General features: G+C 36.3%; 1 protein-coding gene, 1 long non-coding RNA gene and 1 pseudogene across 3 annotated transcripts; 1 reads left to right on the forward strand and 2 right to left on the reverse strand.

Moving 5' to 3' along the window:
- Positions 1-1,572: 1,572 nt before the first annotated feature.
- LOC142541413 (indole-3-acetic acid-induced protein ARG7-like) lies at positions 1,573-2,274 on the reverse strand (annotated as a pseudogene).
- A 1,053-nt stretch (positions 2,275-3,327) lies between these two features.
- LOC142504840 (auxin-induced protein 15A-like) lies at positions 3,328-3,612 on the forward strand. Its single transcript, XM_075617689.1, has one exon. The coding sequence runs from the start codon at positions 3,328-3,330 to the stop codon at positions 3,610-3,612; it is 285 nt and encodes a 94-aa protein (XP_075473804.1).
- A 2,228-nt stretch (positions 3,613-5,840) lies between these two features.
- Positions 5,841-10,539, reverse strand: LOC142541422 (uncharacterized). Of its 2 annotated transcripts, XR_012819337.1 has the most exons (4): positions 10,464-10,539; positions 6,121-6,472; positions 5,976-6,039; positions 5,841-5,884 (listed from the first exon to the last, which is right to left on the reverse strand). It is a non-coding gene; the product is annotated as an uncharacterized LOC142541422 (long non-coding RNA). The 2 variants fall into 2 exon arrangements; XR_012819336.1 differs by lacking the exon at positions 5,841-5,884 and having other exon boundaries at positions 5,933-6,039.
- Between the last annotated feature and the right edge of the window lie 1,716 nt (positions 10,540-12,255).

A 12,255-nucleotide genomic window follows, 5' to 3' on the forward strand; every position in this document is an offset into this window, starting at 1 on the left:
GATCTTTTAAAAGACATACCTAAGTTTGAGTGGTGGAGAGGACTAGAGAAACAAAAGCAATTAAAGAATCACATGCATTTGCCTGTAAGATTTTATTATAGAAACCAAAATTTAGAGATGACAATAGGAAAGCGCCATCAAATTTTATCCTTTTTCTCGTTTAGAGGTGGTCGGTACGGTTTATAATATCGAAATTTCGGATGCCGTATACTATATCGAAAATATCGGTATAAGAAAAATGATACCGTTACCTTACCGAATTTTCGGTATACCGAAAAGTCGGTACGATATCGGTAAAATATCGTCATACCGAGAGTGTATATAAAAAAATTCATTATCTTGTAATTCCAAGGCCAATGATTACCAATACTAAACAAATCCTCAAGTTAGTCAAAGAGACCAGGAAAAATATATACAAAACAAATCCATAAAGATAATAAACACCAACCACAACATGTGTCTGGAGATCCAAGATATCAATGAACACCAATAAACTTCAACCGCAACATGTGTGACTTTTTCATCCGCTATCTTTGAAACAATATCTGAGGTCCTGTGATTTCTGAGGCCTGTCAGCTTTTCAACAAGTCGAGACTCAGCATCTAGTCCTCTAGCTAGCTGTAAGGTTAGGCTACAGAGATAAGACTTCGTAATAGTTTAAATTCTCAGCTATGAGTCCAGTTGCTTCACTGAACTTTGATTTGAAATATTCCAACATGATGAGTTCAAACATAAGTTAAATTTTTTATTTTGTACGGTATCGATATATATCGTTTTATAAAAAAATACCTTATATTTTTTAAAATTTAACTTTAGTATTTAAAAATATTATATATTTTTTTAATTTATATATATTATTTTGGTATTTCATTATATACCAAAAATTTCAAATTCCCTACCGTTATCATACCGAAAATTTCGGTATTGGTATTATACCTTACCGAAAATTTCGGTATACCAAAAATTTCGATAAATCCAGTATTTTTCGGTACGGTAATCTCGTTATACCGAAAAATCGGTATTTTTTTCCATCCCTATTCTCGTCCACTCTTCTAGCTAATCAGGGAATTCCCATCCTCGATCCTATCACTTCCCTATCCTCACTTCAAATACACATTTGAGTTAGCGAATGAATATATATTTTTTACTAATAATATTTTTATTATTAATTCTTACCATTCTTATTATCGAGCAGGTTCAGGGATGGGGTAGCATCCCTATACACACCCCGATTTGGAGTGTGAATTTAAAAAAATTCCTCAAACTTGAACTCATACCCGATAACGCGCCCTCAAACCCATCCTGTTTCGGGTATTCTCCATTGGGTTTCGATTATTTTGTTTAATTACTGACATGACATTAAATAAATTAGTATTTTTCGATATCATATAAGACATTCTCGATATCATGTCAACATTCTACCGAAATAAAGCTAAACTGTGAAAAGTTAGTTGACTAAAACTCAAAATTGAAAAGTTAGTGAATCAAAAAACTAAATTTCTATATTCGAATTTACGAAATATTGCTCGAATACAAATAGGAAAAAAGAATTCTTCTGAGAATGAGCAAAAAATTGTGACGCACTCAACATTTGCAAATTGTACATATACTGATGTAAAAATCGCTAGATAAGAATCCCCAAAGAAGAGAACTAGTTAATTAACTAACTAGTATACAAAATTCTACTCCCTAAAATCAGTATAGTACTCCATATATATCATATTCTCCGCAATCTAGAGGTTAAATCAATAAATAAATCTTCGCTGCACGGGATGGTGAGTCCACCCATTGGATGATTGAACCCGAATTCTTTTTCCGTTTGATTTAACAAATCTTGGAACAAAGCTTTGTTCAAGTAAGATATAGGAATCACAAATCTCTGCTTATTTTCGGTTTCCCCAACATAAACAGCAAAATGTCCCTTCGGAACATCCTTGGATTCCTTGGAGTTTGATCTTCACTCACTCGACAAAGAACGTCTAAAAATTTGTTTCATAGCCATTGTTGTTTTACCGATGCAAAAGGCTCGGAAGGTGAAGGAAATAAAAGAATGTCTTTGTGAAGAAATCGGAACTTGTCAAGATTAGTTTTTTTATTACGATTGTTGATTGTTTTGGACTGGGAAATGTGTTGTATATATAAATAGATTAAAATGTCAAATCTTTCAAGAAGGCAGTTCGCCTTGAGCGATCAAGAGGTCCATTGGATAAGTCGTGGCTGGAAAATTTGAGAAACATAAGCACATGAAGCATAACATGGCTTTGCCTTCCATTATTAATGTTGAAGTTATTGTTTCCTACCCCATCTCCTACGACAAGAACTGGAGGGCCCTGCTGAAATAACTCAGCTAATGAGTTGAGATTTTCAATTTTCTTTGGATTCTTTACGAGATTTTCTATGCAACCACAAATATTACATAATCCTTGCAACGACTTAAACTATCCGGTGTGTGATTCAACGCGTGTGCCGTAACCTTTAGCACGGAGGGGATGTAAGATTTATCTATTGAGGCTATGTGAAATTAGAGCAAGAGATCCCAGATTCTAAATTTAGTGAGAGGCTACTCCAGGAACATACAAGAAATTGCTTTGTATAGAAATTGTTGAAATCTCCCTACTTTTCCGCAAAATTAAATATTGCAGAAGGATGGTACTCCAAGTTTATGGCCCACTCTTTTTGGAAGATCTGAATTACGGCATACGGCACATCGCGCGACTTTTCTTTCCCAGATCATATCATATTCCTCAGTCAATTAGACCTCTCTCGATATCCATTGAAGAGCAAACAAACTGATAAATTGGGCCCAAGACATCATCATATAAAAATCATCCCACTTAACATTTAGTAAATAACCCCTCAATTTAAAGAATTTATACCAAACAGAGTTGTGGTTCACATGAATTTGGACCAACTGACTGTTTGATCAGAAGATAACAAGATAAAGTTTGGTGGGGTGTGGCTTATTGTAACGTGAATGATTTGAGTAGGGTCATACAAGACTTTGTGGCTGATGGTGGTGGGGAAAAAGGGTTCTGAAATGACAGATGCTTCATAATATACGAAGATTTGAATACAATTTCATGTGATTCTTCATGTGATTTCGTTAACTTTAATTTTCGCCAGCCACCGTACATCCACTTGCTGTTTCTCTGGACCACAATAAATATTGTAAAGGATTAAATGACACTCCAAATTCATCTATATATATATTCCTCCAGTAAAGCTTCAAACCAACAAACCAAGTACTACTCAAACATTTCTGATTCAAGTTTTCCGTATAACAGTTCAGAGTTCCTTGCTCCAGTAAACAATATTTTAATACAAGAAATGGCCATTCGACAAATTCTTAAAAGATCTTTATCAAGCGAGAAAAGATCGAATTCGACACGACGAGCTGATGTTCCGAAAGGATATTGTGCTGTTTACGTGGGGGAGTGTGAATATAAGCAAAGATTTGTTATTCCCGTGTCATATCTGAACCATCCTTCATTTCAAGATTTGCTATGCCAAGCTGAAGAAGAATTCGGGTATTACCATCCAATGGGTGGACTCACAATTCCTTGCAGTGAAGATTTGTTTGTTGATGTCACATCTCGCTTGAGCAGATCATGATGTATTATTCACTAGAATTTATATATATTAGTTAGCTGGTTTGACGGATTCTAGTCTTCTTATCTATTCGAACCACTGTACATATTAGTGGGAAAATATTCAAAATTATGAATACAAGAAAATTTTGGTAAATATATATTGTGTCAATTTTTTTCATTCAAATGCATTATCTTGTTCTAGTTGTAAGTATAAATGCTTTGTCCAACACTCTGCAAGATCTGAAATACAGATATACGAAAGGAGATTTCATGGTTTATTATTTTTCTATTTGCATAGGATGAGAACGATACTTTTTTTCGTTGTTATGAACATCTTCTAATTCCTGTGATGCTCAACTTGTGCTAACTTGATAAACCGTGAGAAATTTACTTCTGATGCATTTCTTTTACCAAGATAAAAATTTCTTTCAGATCCCATTGATGACCAAAACTACAAAATACATTTTACAGTACGACAGACGTTATCCATTTTAACGTGTGGTAGAAGATAAAGACTTTATAATGGAATAGTTAACTCATTAAATCATGTATCTGTCATGTTCTCATCTCACATCATTAATAAATCTAGTTTTTAGATAAATCTAAAGGTCCGTAGGTGACTAGAAAAGTAGATATATGAAAGGGATCTAAAGAAAATTGAAGTGTTTGAAGAGGACCCTTCGAGTGTTTGTTGAAGAAATTGGTAGGGAACAATGTCTCCAACATGACTTGTAGCGATTCACGGAAGGCAAAACCATGTTACTCCTCATGTGCTTCTGTTTCTCTAACAGTAAACATGGCATGTGCCAGTGACACCCTTAAAATCCCCAAAATGACTTTACTTACTGTTTTATCTCACCGATTAGCCTCGAAAACTTTTATGCATGCTTGGATTTCTCCTTTTCTAATGCTAACACCCATCATTCAAATTCATAATTTTTTCTGATCGATTAAGAATTTGTGTTGAACTACCACAAGTTGCACAACTTACACTCGATGTAGAGGAAACAATTGTTGATGTATCCATATACGAGTTAAAAGCTCTTGTTGCCTCGTCTATGCTTGGTAAGAACTGTGAGTAGCTCCACTAAATTTGTTTATTTGAGTATGTGGTTCTTGTTGGTTCCACGTGCGGAATTTGAGATAATAAAACCCGAAAATAAAGAATAAACTGAACACCGAGATTAACGTGGAAAACCCCTAAAAATTATTAGGGTAAAAATCACGGGCAAGATGAAAAGAATTCCACTATAATATTTTGTGGTGTACAACTCACTTCACTGTGTTTCCAAAGAGAACACACACTCTCTTAATATAGGAGAACAAAACACCTCACAAATATTATAGAACTAAGCACTCAAATGCTTATAAGATGAGAGAAAACTCGAAGAAGGGATGATTTCAAAATGAAGGAGGGAGCTCTATTTATAGAGCCCATTGACCATGTGAATACACGTTAAAAACGCGTATTCATATTTCCACGAAATTTCCGTCAGTGGAAAAATCCATAACATGTCACCACTCTCCAAGCTGAGATAGCGCCTGTTGTTTCCATTTAGTCTACATCCATTACAGATTAACCCAATTGCATGAAGACAATTGCACTTACTAAACCAGAGATCCTAATCTCTGTTGAAGCCAACACAAGAAAGAGATTGGAAAAGAATAATGCAGCTCACGAAAAAACATACTACAGAAATCAGAAGGAAAATTGTCAAAAGACAGAAGTACTGAAGCTCATTCAATCAACACCGATAAATGAACTACTCAAGCAACAACTGGAAAGCATAAAAAAAATTCATTAGCAGTAATGCGAAGAAACAAAACAACAATAAACTAAGTGCAGTAGTTGTTGAGTAATTTATTTAGACTACTAAATGCATATGTCAAAAGCCAATCAAGAAGAATCAAGCAAAAAAAATAATGGTATAAAATAGAGTACATATCCCAGAAACCACAAATAAAAAAGAAATCATAAAATTGAAAATTATTAAATCATGACACGACGTTCTCCGAATAATCAATAATAACAGAAGACATGAAGATGACAACTTGGATAACTAAAATATCACTAATATAAAATATATCACAACGACAACAATTCATCTCAAGCAATTATCTCAACAATAAAATATATCCCAATGGCAACAATTCATCTCAATCAATCAACAAATTTATCCCAAGAAGAAACTCACCATCTTTTCCAACTGTGAATCATTTCAATCGACTATCTCTTTCATGTACCTCATCACACAATATCCACATTCAACCGAACCACTTTGTTTCAGATTACCCTATAATGGAATTGAAAATTTAATGCAACACTCACAATCTAATTAATAACCATTACCAATTCATGTATTCATAAATAAGTACGATACATACCGTCAATATTTTAAAACCTGGCCCTTTAGAAATACCCTTCGAGGCATTGTACATCTTCACCCCACTACATTTTAAAAAGTAAGAAGTTATTTTTTTGCATATTTATAAGTTAATGTATTCAAAATCAACATAAGCTACTACCTACTTTGTCACAATAGTTTTCCATGTATCATCTCGGTTCCTGTTAGACGTAGAATCCAATAAATATATCATATTCTTATCTTCGTTGACGATTGTCAAGATCCAATGGTACCTGAAAAAATGAAATTACAGCATTGACTATCATGAAGTAGAAATCTATAAATAACTAAATTCTTACCCAGTGTTGTATGGGATGAGGCAGATGCTATCTCTACACACTGCTTCCAACTGGTCAACAATATGTTGTGATAATTCACGGCCATCTATGCCAATCAGGGCATGTAGGTATATTACCGGGATCCACAAACGAAAAATAATCAGCCTTGTCTTTTTTCTTCAAATATTTGTAGAGGTGACTGCATGAGATAGATGCACAAATATATCGTTTAGAAAATTTTCAAAATATGAACAAGTACCACAAAAATATTATATAAATGCACAAATATTGTAAGTTAGACATTGTATATACCCCATGTAAACTAAAATTTGTCTGGCACTTATCTCCCTCATCTCCATAAAGCGTAAGATATCTTCTCTTGGCAACCGTATGCTTTTAGGACGTCCAAACATAGCGTCCTCAAACTCAATGTATATGGTATCCGATTCATTCAGCAATCTAACAACATGAGAGTAGATATACTTGCACGACATGGGTGATGTATTCTCAATTTCTTTGAACTTGTCGCGCTGACCAGGAACATCCGCAAGCGCAAATGATTGAGGTTTCCCCTTCCTCTACAATTTAAAATATTATTCATACAAGTATTTTAAAATAAAACATTGTTCGAGCAACATATCTGACAGTTACAAACACAAAGTCAAATGAAAACCTAAAGTACCTTTGTCGTTGGAAAAATAACCAACTCTTTAGGCCAACAAACAATGACTCCAACAGCATCATTGATGATTGTTGGTCCAAACTTAATTGGGATCGGAAGCTGTGCTTTTTCATGTAAGACAACATCAATAGATAACTTGAAGTTCTATTTCCCAAGTGGAACATGGTGAATCATAACATTTGGACCTCCTTCTGATATTATTGTGCCATAAGCCACCACGTTTTCGCGTTCTTTTACAGCCAGATGACATTTTTTCCTCTTTCAAGATCAAAAAGACATGATATATTTTTATATGGAGGTGAATAGAATTTAATTGACATTAAATTCAGAGACATACAACCTTCGTATTTGAAGTGCCGCAATCATAAACTTCTTCCACATCATCTGACAATTTTGAGTCTTTCACTCCTAAGAACTTGTTTGATGCTACAGTCTCAGAAGATCGATCATTGATTAATGGAATCACAGCAGCAAGTTGAGACCTCAGCATCTCCAATTCAGCTTTCAAACTTTTAGTCTCCTCCGATTGTGCTTTTACATTTTCAATCACAGCTTTTGAGATTGTTTCTCTCTTCTTTCTTGGAGTTTTAAAGTATACTTTTGGTTTTACGAAACCTCCCACACCTCGAACCCTTCCGTAGTGTTCTTGGCTTCCTAAGGTAGCGGTTAACACGTCATTCATTCCAAAAGATTTGAACTCTCCTTTGCCTTTCTTTTCCAACAATTCATCCTACAATTGTAGACATGACAAATCAATTCACAAACTACAGTGTTATTTATCTAGGCAATATGGCGATTGAATAAAACTAAACATTTACAATTTTTTCAGCTACTTCTGATGTCTCCGAACATGTTATGTTGCCAGATTTGTCTTCTCGAGCTTTACGCCGAAGCACAGATCTATCAACTTCCTCATCTTCAGGAACCAATTTTTTGTTCCGCTACAATTTCAAAATTCATATGTTTAATAACATGAAGAACATGCTAAAAATTACAAATATTTTGCTCTGTTTCTTACCAGTTCAGCATCCAAGCCGATGTAACCCTTGCGAGACATTCTGTGGTGATATTTACAATGCATGGTCCGTTGTTTTTGTTTTTCATGAGTAACCTGCATCATTATGTTGGCTCAGTTAAGTATTGAATTTAATAAATTCGTGAGGAGACATATCAATTATTAAAGTACCTCCCATGATGGATCCAGTCTCGCATCCACAAATGCTTTCCAATCCGCTAGTGTGAGTTGATACTGACTTGGTGGAGAAATCAACTTTTCAGGATTATCTTTGTTCGGCCAAAAAAATCTACTAGTCAATTTGTTTTTGAGATCTTGCCACTTCTGAGATGCTGAATTCATCACAGCATACTCACTTTGTGCCGCTAGTTCAAAGACATTCTGCAACAAAAACAGATTAGTTAGAGGTGCAAGTATGACTGTAAATTCAAATTGAAGCCTGTACTTACCGAAATCTCTTCCCACAGTTTTTGTTTTATGTTTTCTGGAACTTCAGACCATGACTTTATACTGATTGGCACCATGGCTCTAGCAATAGAACCAACGTATGATTGTAAAGCCCTTCCATTTGCATTGTATGCTGACCGCCCCATGTCATCATAATCAATCTTTTCTTTTTTCCCCCATCTGGCAGTAGCAAGATGGGGGAAAAACCGTTTGAAAGAATGTGCATGAGGTCGCCTACATGGATCACGAGGGCTCTCGGGTGGGGTGGTACCGTGATCCAACCCGAGCCACCCTCCCGGATCATTTGTAAGCCGCTTGTGTTGCTTTGGTGGATAATGCTAAGGATGGTGGAGTCGGTGTGGGCCGCCAACCCCATGGCACGGTCTGGATCCGAGCATGCTGGGTAGGAGTTCAACTGTAAGACGTCGGTTCCTCCTTCCACCTCTCCTTTTGGGCCGGCCCATTTGACTTCCTCTTGGGTTATGTCCAACGACCCAAGCATAAGCAACATAAGCTGATGTGCTAGGTTTTTCATCTCTTTTTTGCATAGTTCTAGTGTATCACTGGAAAATTTTGAGAAATACGATTAATAATGAGCATAGTTAGCATGATGAATTTTCTCTTCATACACATGTTTGGAGGCAGATTATAGGTGACCAAAATAATTGGCCAGCAACTGTACCGACTACTAAGGTTGCTATAAGGATTAATGCCATCAGCTGCAATTGCCAGGGGAAGATTTCTTGGTTCACTTTCAAAGTCGAGCCACATATGATCCACCAACTTCCAAGATGATGAATCAGCTGGATGACGTAACTGACCGGGAACTCCTGTGGTTTCTGCATGTCATGTTAAATTTTTGGATGTATGTAGAGATTTAAACATGTGCTTAAATCTTTGTATGGGAGGGAAATACCACAACACCTTTGCAGGAACATCCTTTCTTCTCAACAGTTCTTCTTGCTTAGCTTCCACCATGACAAGCCACATTTAGGGCAGTTTACGCAGTCTTTATATTGCTTCCTATAATGAATGCAATCATTGGAACAAGCATGAATCTTTTCATGACTCATCGCCAAACAACTCAATGTCTTTTTAACATCATATATTTTGGTTGGCAGGTTGTGATTATCTGGTAGCATATCCCCAAAATCCATTAGTAGATCGGAAAATAGAGCGTCACTCATCCCATGCTTTGCTTTGGTGTTGTATAGTTTCACAATTGCACTCAACTTTGTGTAACGCTTACATCCATTATACAAAGGTTTCTCTGCTTTCTCCAAAAATTCCATAAACGCTTCTGGATTTTCTGTATAGTTATCATATGCTGCCTCACACATATTAGTGGTTTCAAAGTGTCCGTGATAGTTACCAATTGGCTCCTTGTTGGTGCTCCAATTTACTTTGTCACTTTCAGCAGACTCACCGTGCCAAATCCAATTCACATAATTTTGACTAAAACCATGGAAATAAAGATGCTCTTGAATGGACTTATCTGGTCTTTTTTTAAGATTTTTACATTTGCAACAAGGACAATGAATTAAATTGTGGTCAATATGGGGATTCTCTAAACAACCTCTGATAAACAATTCAACACCCTCCTCGTACTGTTTTGACCTTCTATCCGAGTGAATCCATGATTTATCCATTTCAGTAAAGCAAAATACCAGAAATATATAACAATAAATTTGATCTAAACCTGAAAATATTACATTTAATAATGTCATTTTCAATTTAATCTCTTGAACGCAAAAAAAAAACGAAAGAAGACTATCTATTGATGAAAATAAAGCAACATTGTTCCTAATTAATTTTGATTTGAATTACTCTCACATGTGCCGAAAATTGGGAACCCAGAGACGGACAACCAAGGCGACAACAAGAAATTATCCAATTATAGTTCCAATCAATACCATACCTCGGGAAACTGGTGACGGACTAACACATGTAAAGCAATATCGTTCCAGTCAAAATGGATAAGAAACAAAGGCGCAGGGGACGGCGGTTGTGTATCTCAGTCGCTTCTTCCGGCTCAGTGCTTTGAACGGTGGTGGTGGTGGTGGTGGTGTTTTGCTTCCCTCTCGGTGAGTGGAACGGCGGTGGTGTTGGTGGTTCGAAGCGAACGTGGTGTATCTCCAGTCGTAGCTTCTCTCTCGGTGCTTGGAACGGTGGTGGTAGTGGTGGTGTTGTTCGTCCCGCCTTCTTCTCTCTCGGTGGTGGAACGGTGGCGGCGGTGCGTGGAATGGCGGCGGCGCGGCGCGGTTCGAAGCGAAGATGACTGAAATTAGGGTTAATTTTGAAAGAAAATGTGGATCGATCGAAATGAGCTCACGTGTCTAAATTGAAGGAATATATATATGATATAATCGATATTAAATTAATTAAACTTATCGGTTCATCTTTTACTTCAGTATTAACTTATTTTCCTTATTTTTTACTTCATCAACATTGATATGCCGAAGTAAAATATAATAAAAAATACAGTGAAGCCCGTGTTTTTAAACATCCGAAATAAAATATATTATTTTATTTCCCTTGTGTTATTACTGAAGTTATTGATAAAGTATTACTTTGTAATTTACTATTGCCAAAGTAACGCATGACGAAGTAAAATCCGATTTTTCTACTAGTGTGATGGCGACGAAAAAGAAATTAAAAATTCGTCACTCCTCGAATTGGATTGAAAATTAAGCCATCTGATTTTGGTTTTGGGGATTTTAGGTGAGTGACTGTCAAATGTCACGTCTACCGTTAGTTTTAATTATTAAAGTGAAGAAAAGACTAACCCTGTCAAAATTTGGAAACGTTTGGACTAAACAGGGTAAGTCGAAACATTTGGGACTAAACAGTGAAAATGGTCAAACATCTGGAAGTGAACTGAGTCTTTCTCCATCACCTGTCATATTTACCATTAGTTTTAATTATTAAATTGATGGAAGGACCAACTCGATTAAAATTTGTAAATATATATAACTAAACCAGAACGGCGAAAAATTTGGGACGAAACCCTAAAAAAACCAAAGATCTAAGCCTGTACCGTGTCTTTCTCTAAAAATTTATAAGCTTTTTCGTCTTTCGCAAAACTTACAAAAATGGACATTCGGAAGACTCTTAGACGATCTTTATCAACTAAAATATTGGACTCGAGAGGATTAACATATGGGCATTTTCGTGTTTATTTTTGGGAGAGCGAAAACAAGTGATACCCCCATAAAGATCCAGGTCATTATTAAGCCGGTTTGTCACTTGGATAGTCGAGATCATAGCCATTATGCCGGTCAGTTTCCTAAAGACCTGGGCAAATCTTCTCTGCTCGGGCACTGCGGCTCTTCTCGGGCAATCATCATAAGCCCGGGATCTCCACCGACCACCCGAGTACTCTACTACCCGGGTCACCTCGAAACTTTGCACCATACTCGAGTGTGATGTTTACAGGCCGTCTATTCTGTCAGAACCACTTGGGTTTGGAGTATCCTAGAAGTAATCAGAAGCTAGAGTATGGACAACCGACTTGCCATACTTAGTAGGTGGCACGAGAATCTAGGTACCTACCCCATTTTCTACTATAAATAACAGGTATTAATGTCATTTAATGATTCTGAAATCTTTGAACTCTCAAGCATTACACATATTTTCTCTAAAATATTGCTTGTGTTTACCTGAAATACCTGCTGACTTAAGCATCGGAGTGGATACGTCGGACACCCCTCCGGCGCCCATTCACGAGTTACTTTCTTGTTTGTAGGTGTTACTCCAAGCCATTATTTTCACTCGAAATTCTCAAACACTATAAATTGTTGATTTGATCCGTTGGAGCTCCTTACCCGGCTCACTCATT

This window comes from Primulina tabacum, chromosome 1, assembly GCF_025594145.1.
Source record: "Primulina tabacum isolate GXHZ01 chromosome 1, ASM2559414v2, whole genome shotgun sequence".
Lineage (NCBI taxonomy): Eukaryota > Viridiplantae > Streptophyta > Magnoliopsida > Lamiales > Gesneriaceae > Primulina > Primulina tabacum.

What these genes read in the sequence shown, in the direction of transcription:
- LOC142504840 (XM_075617689.1), top strand. Translation starts at nt 3,328, where the DNA reads ATGGCCATTCGACAAATTCTTAAAAGATCTTTATCAAGCGAGAAAAGA.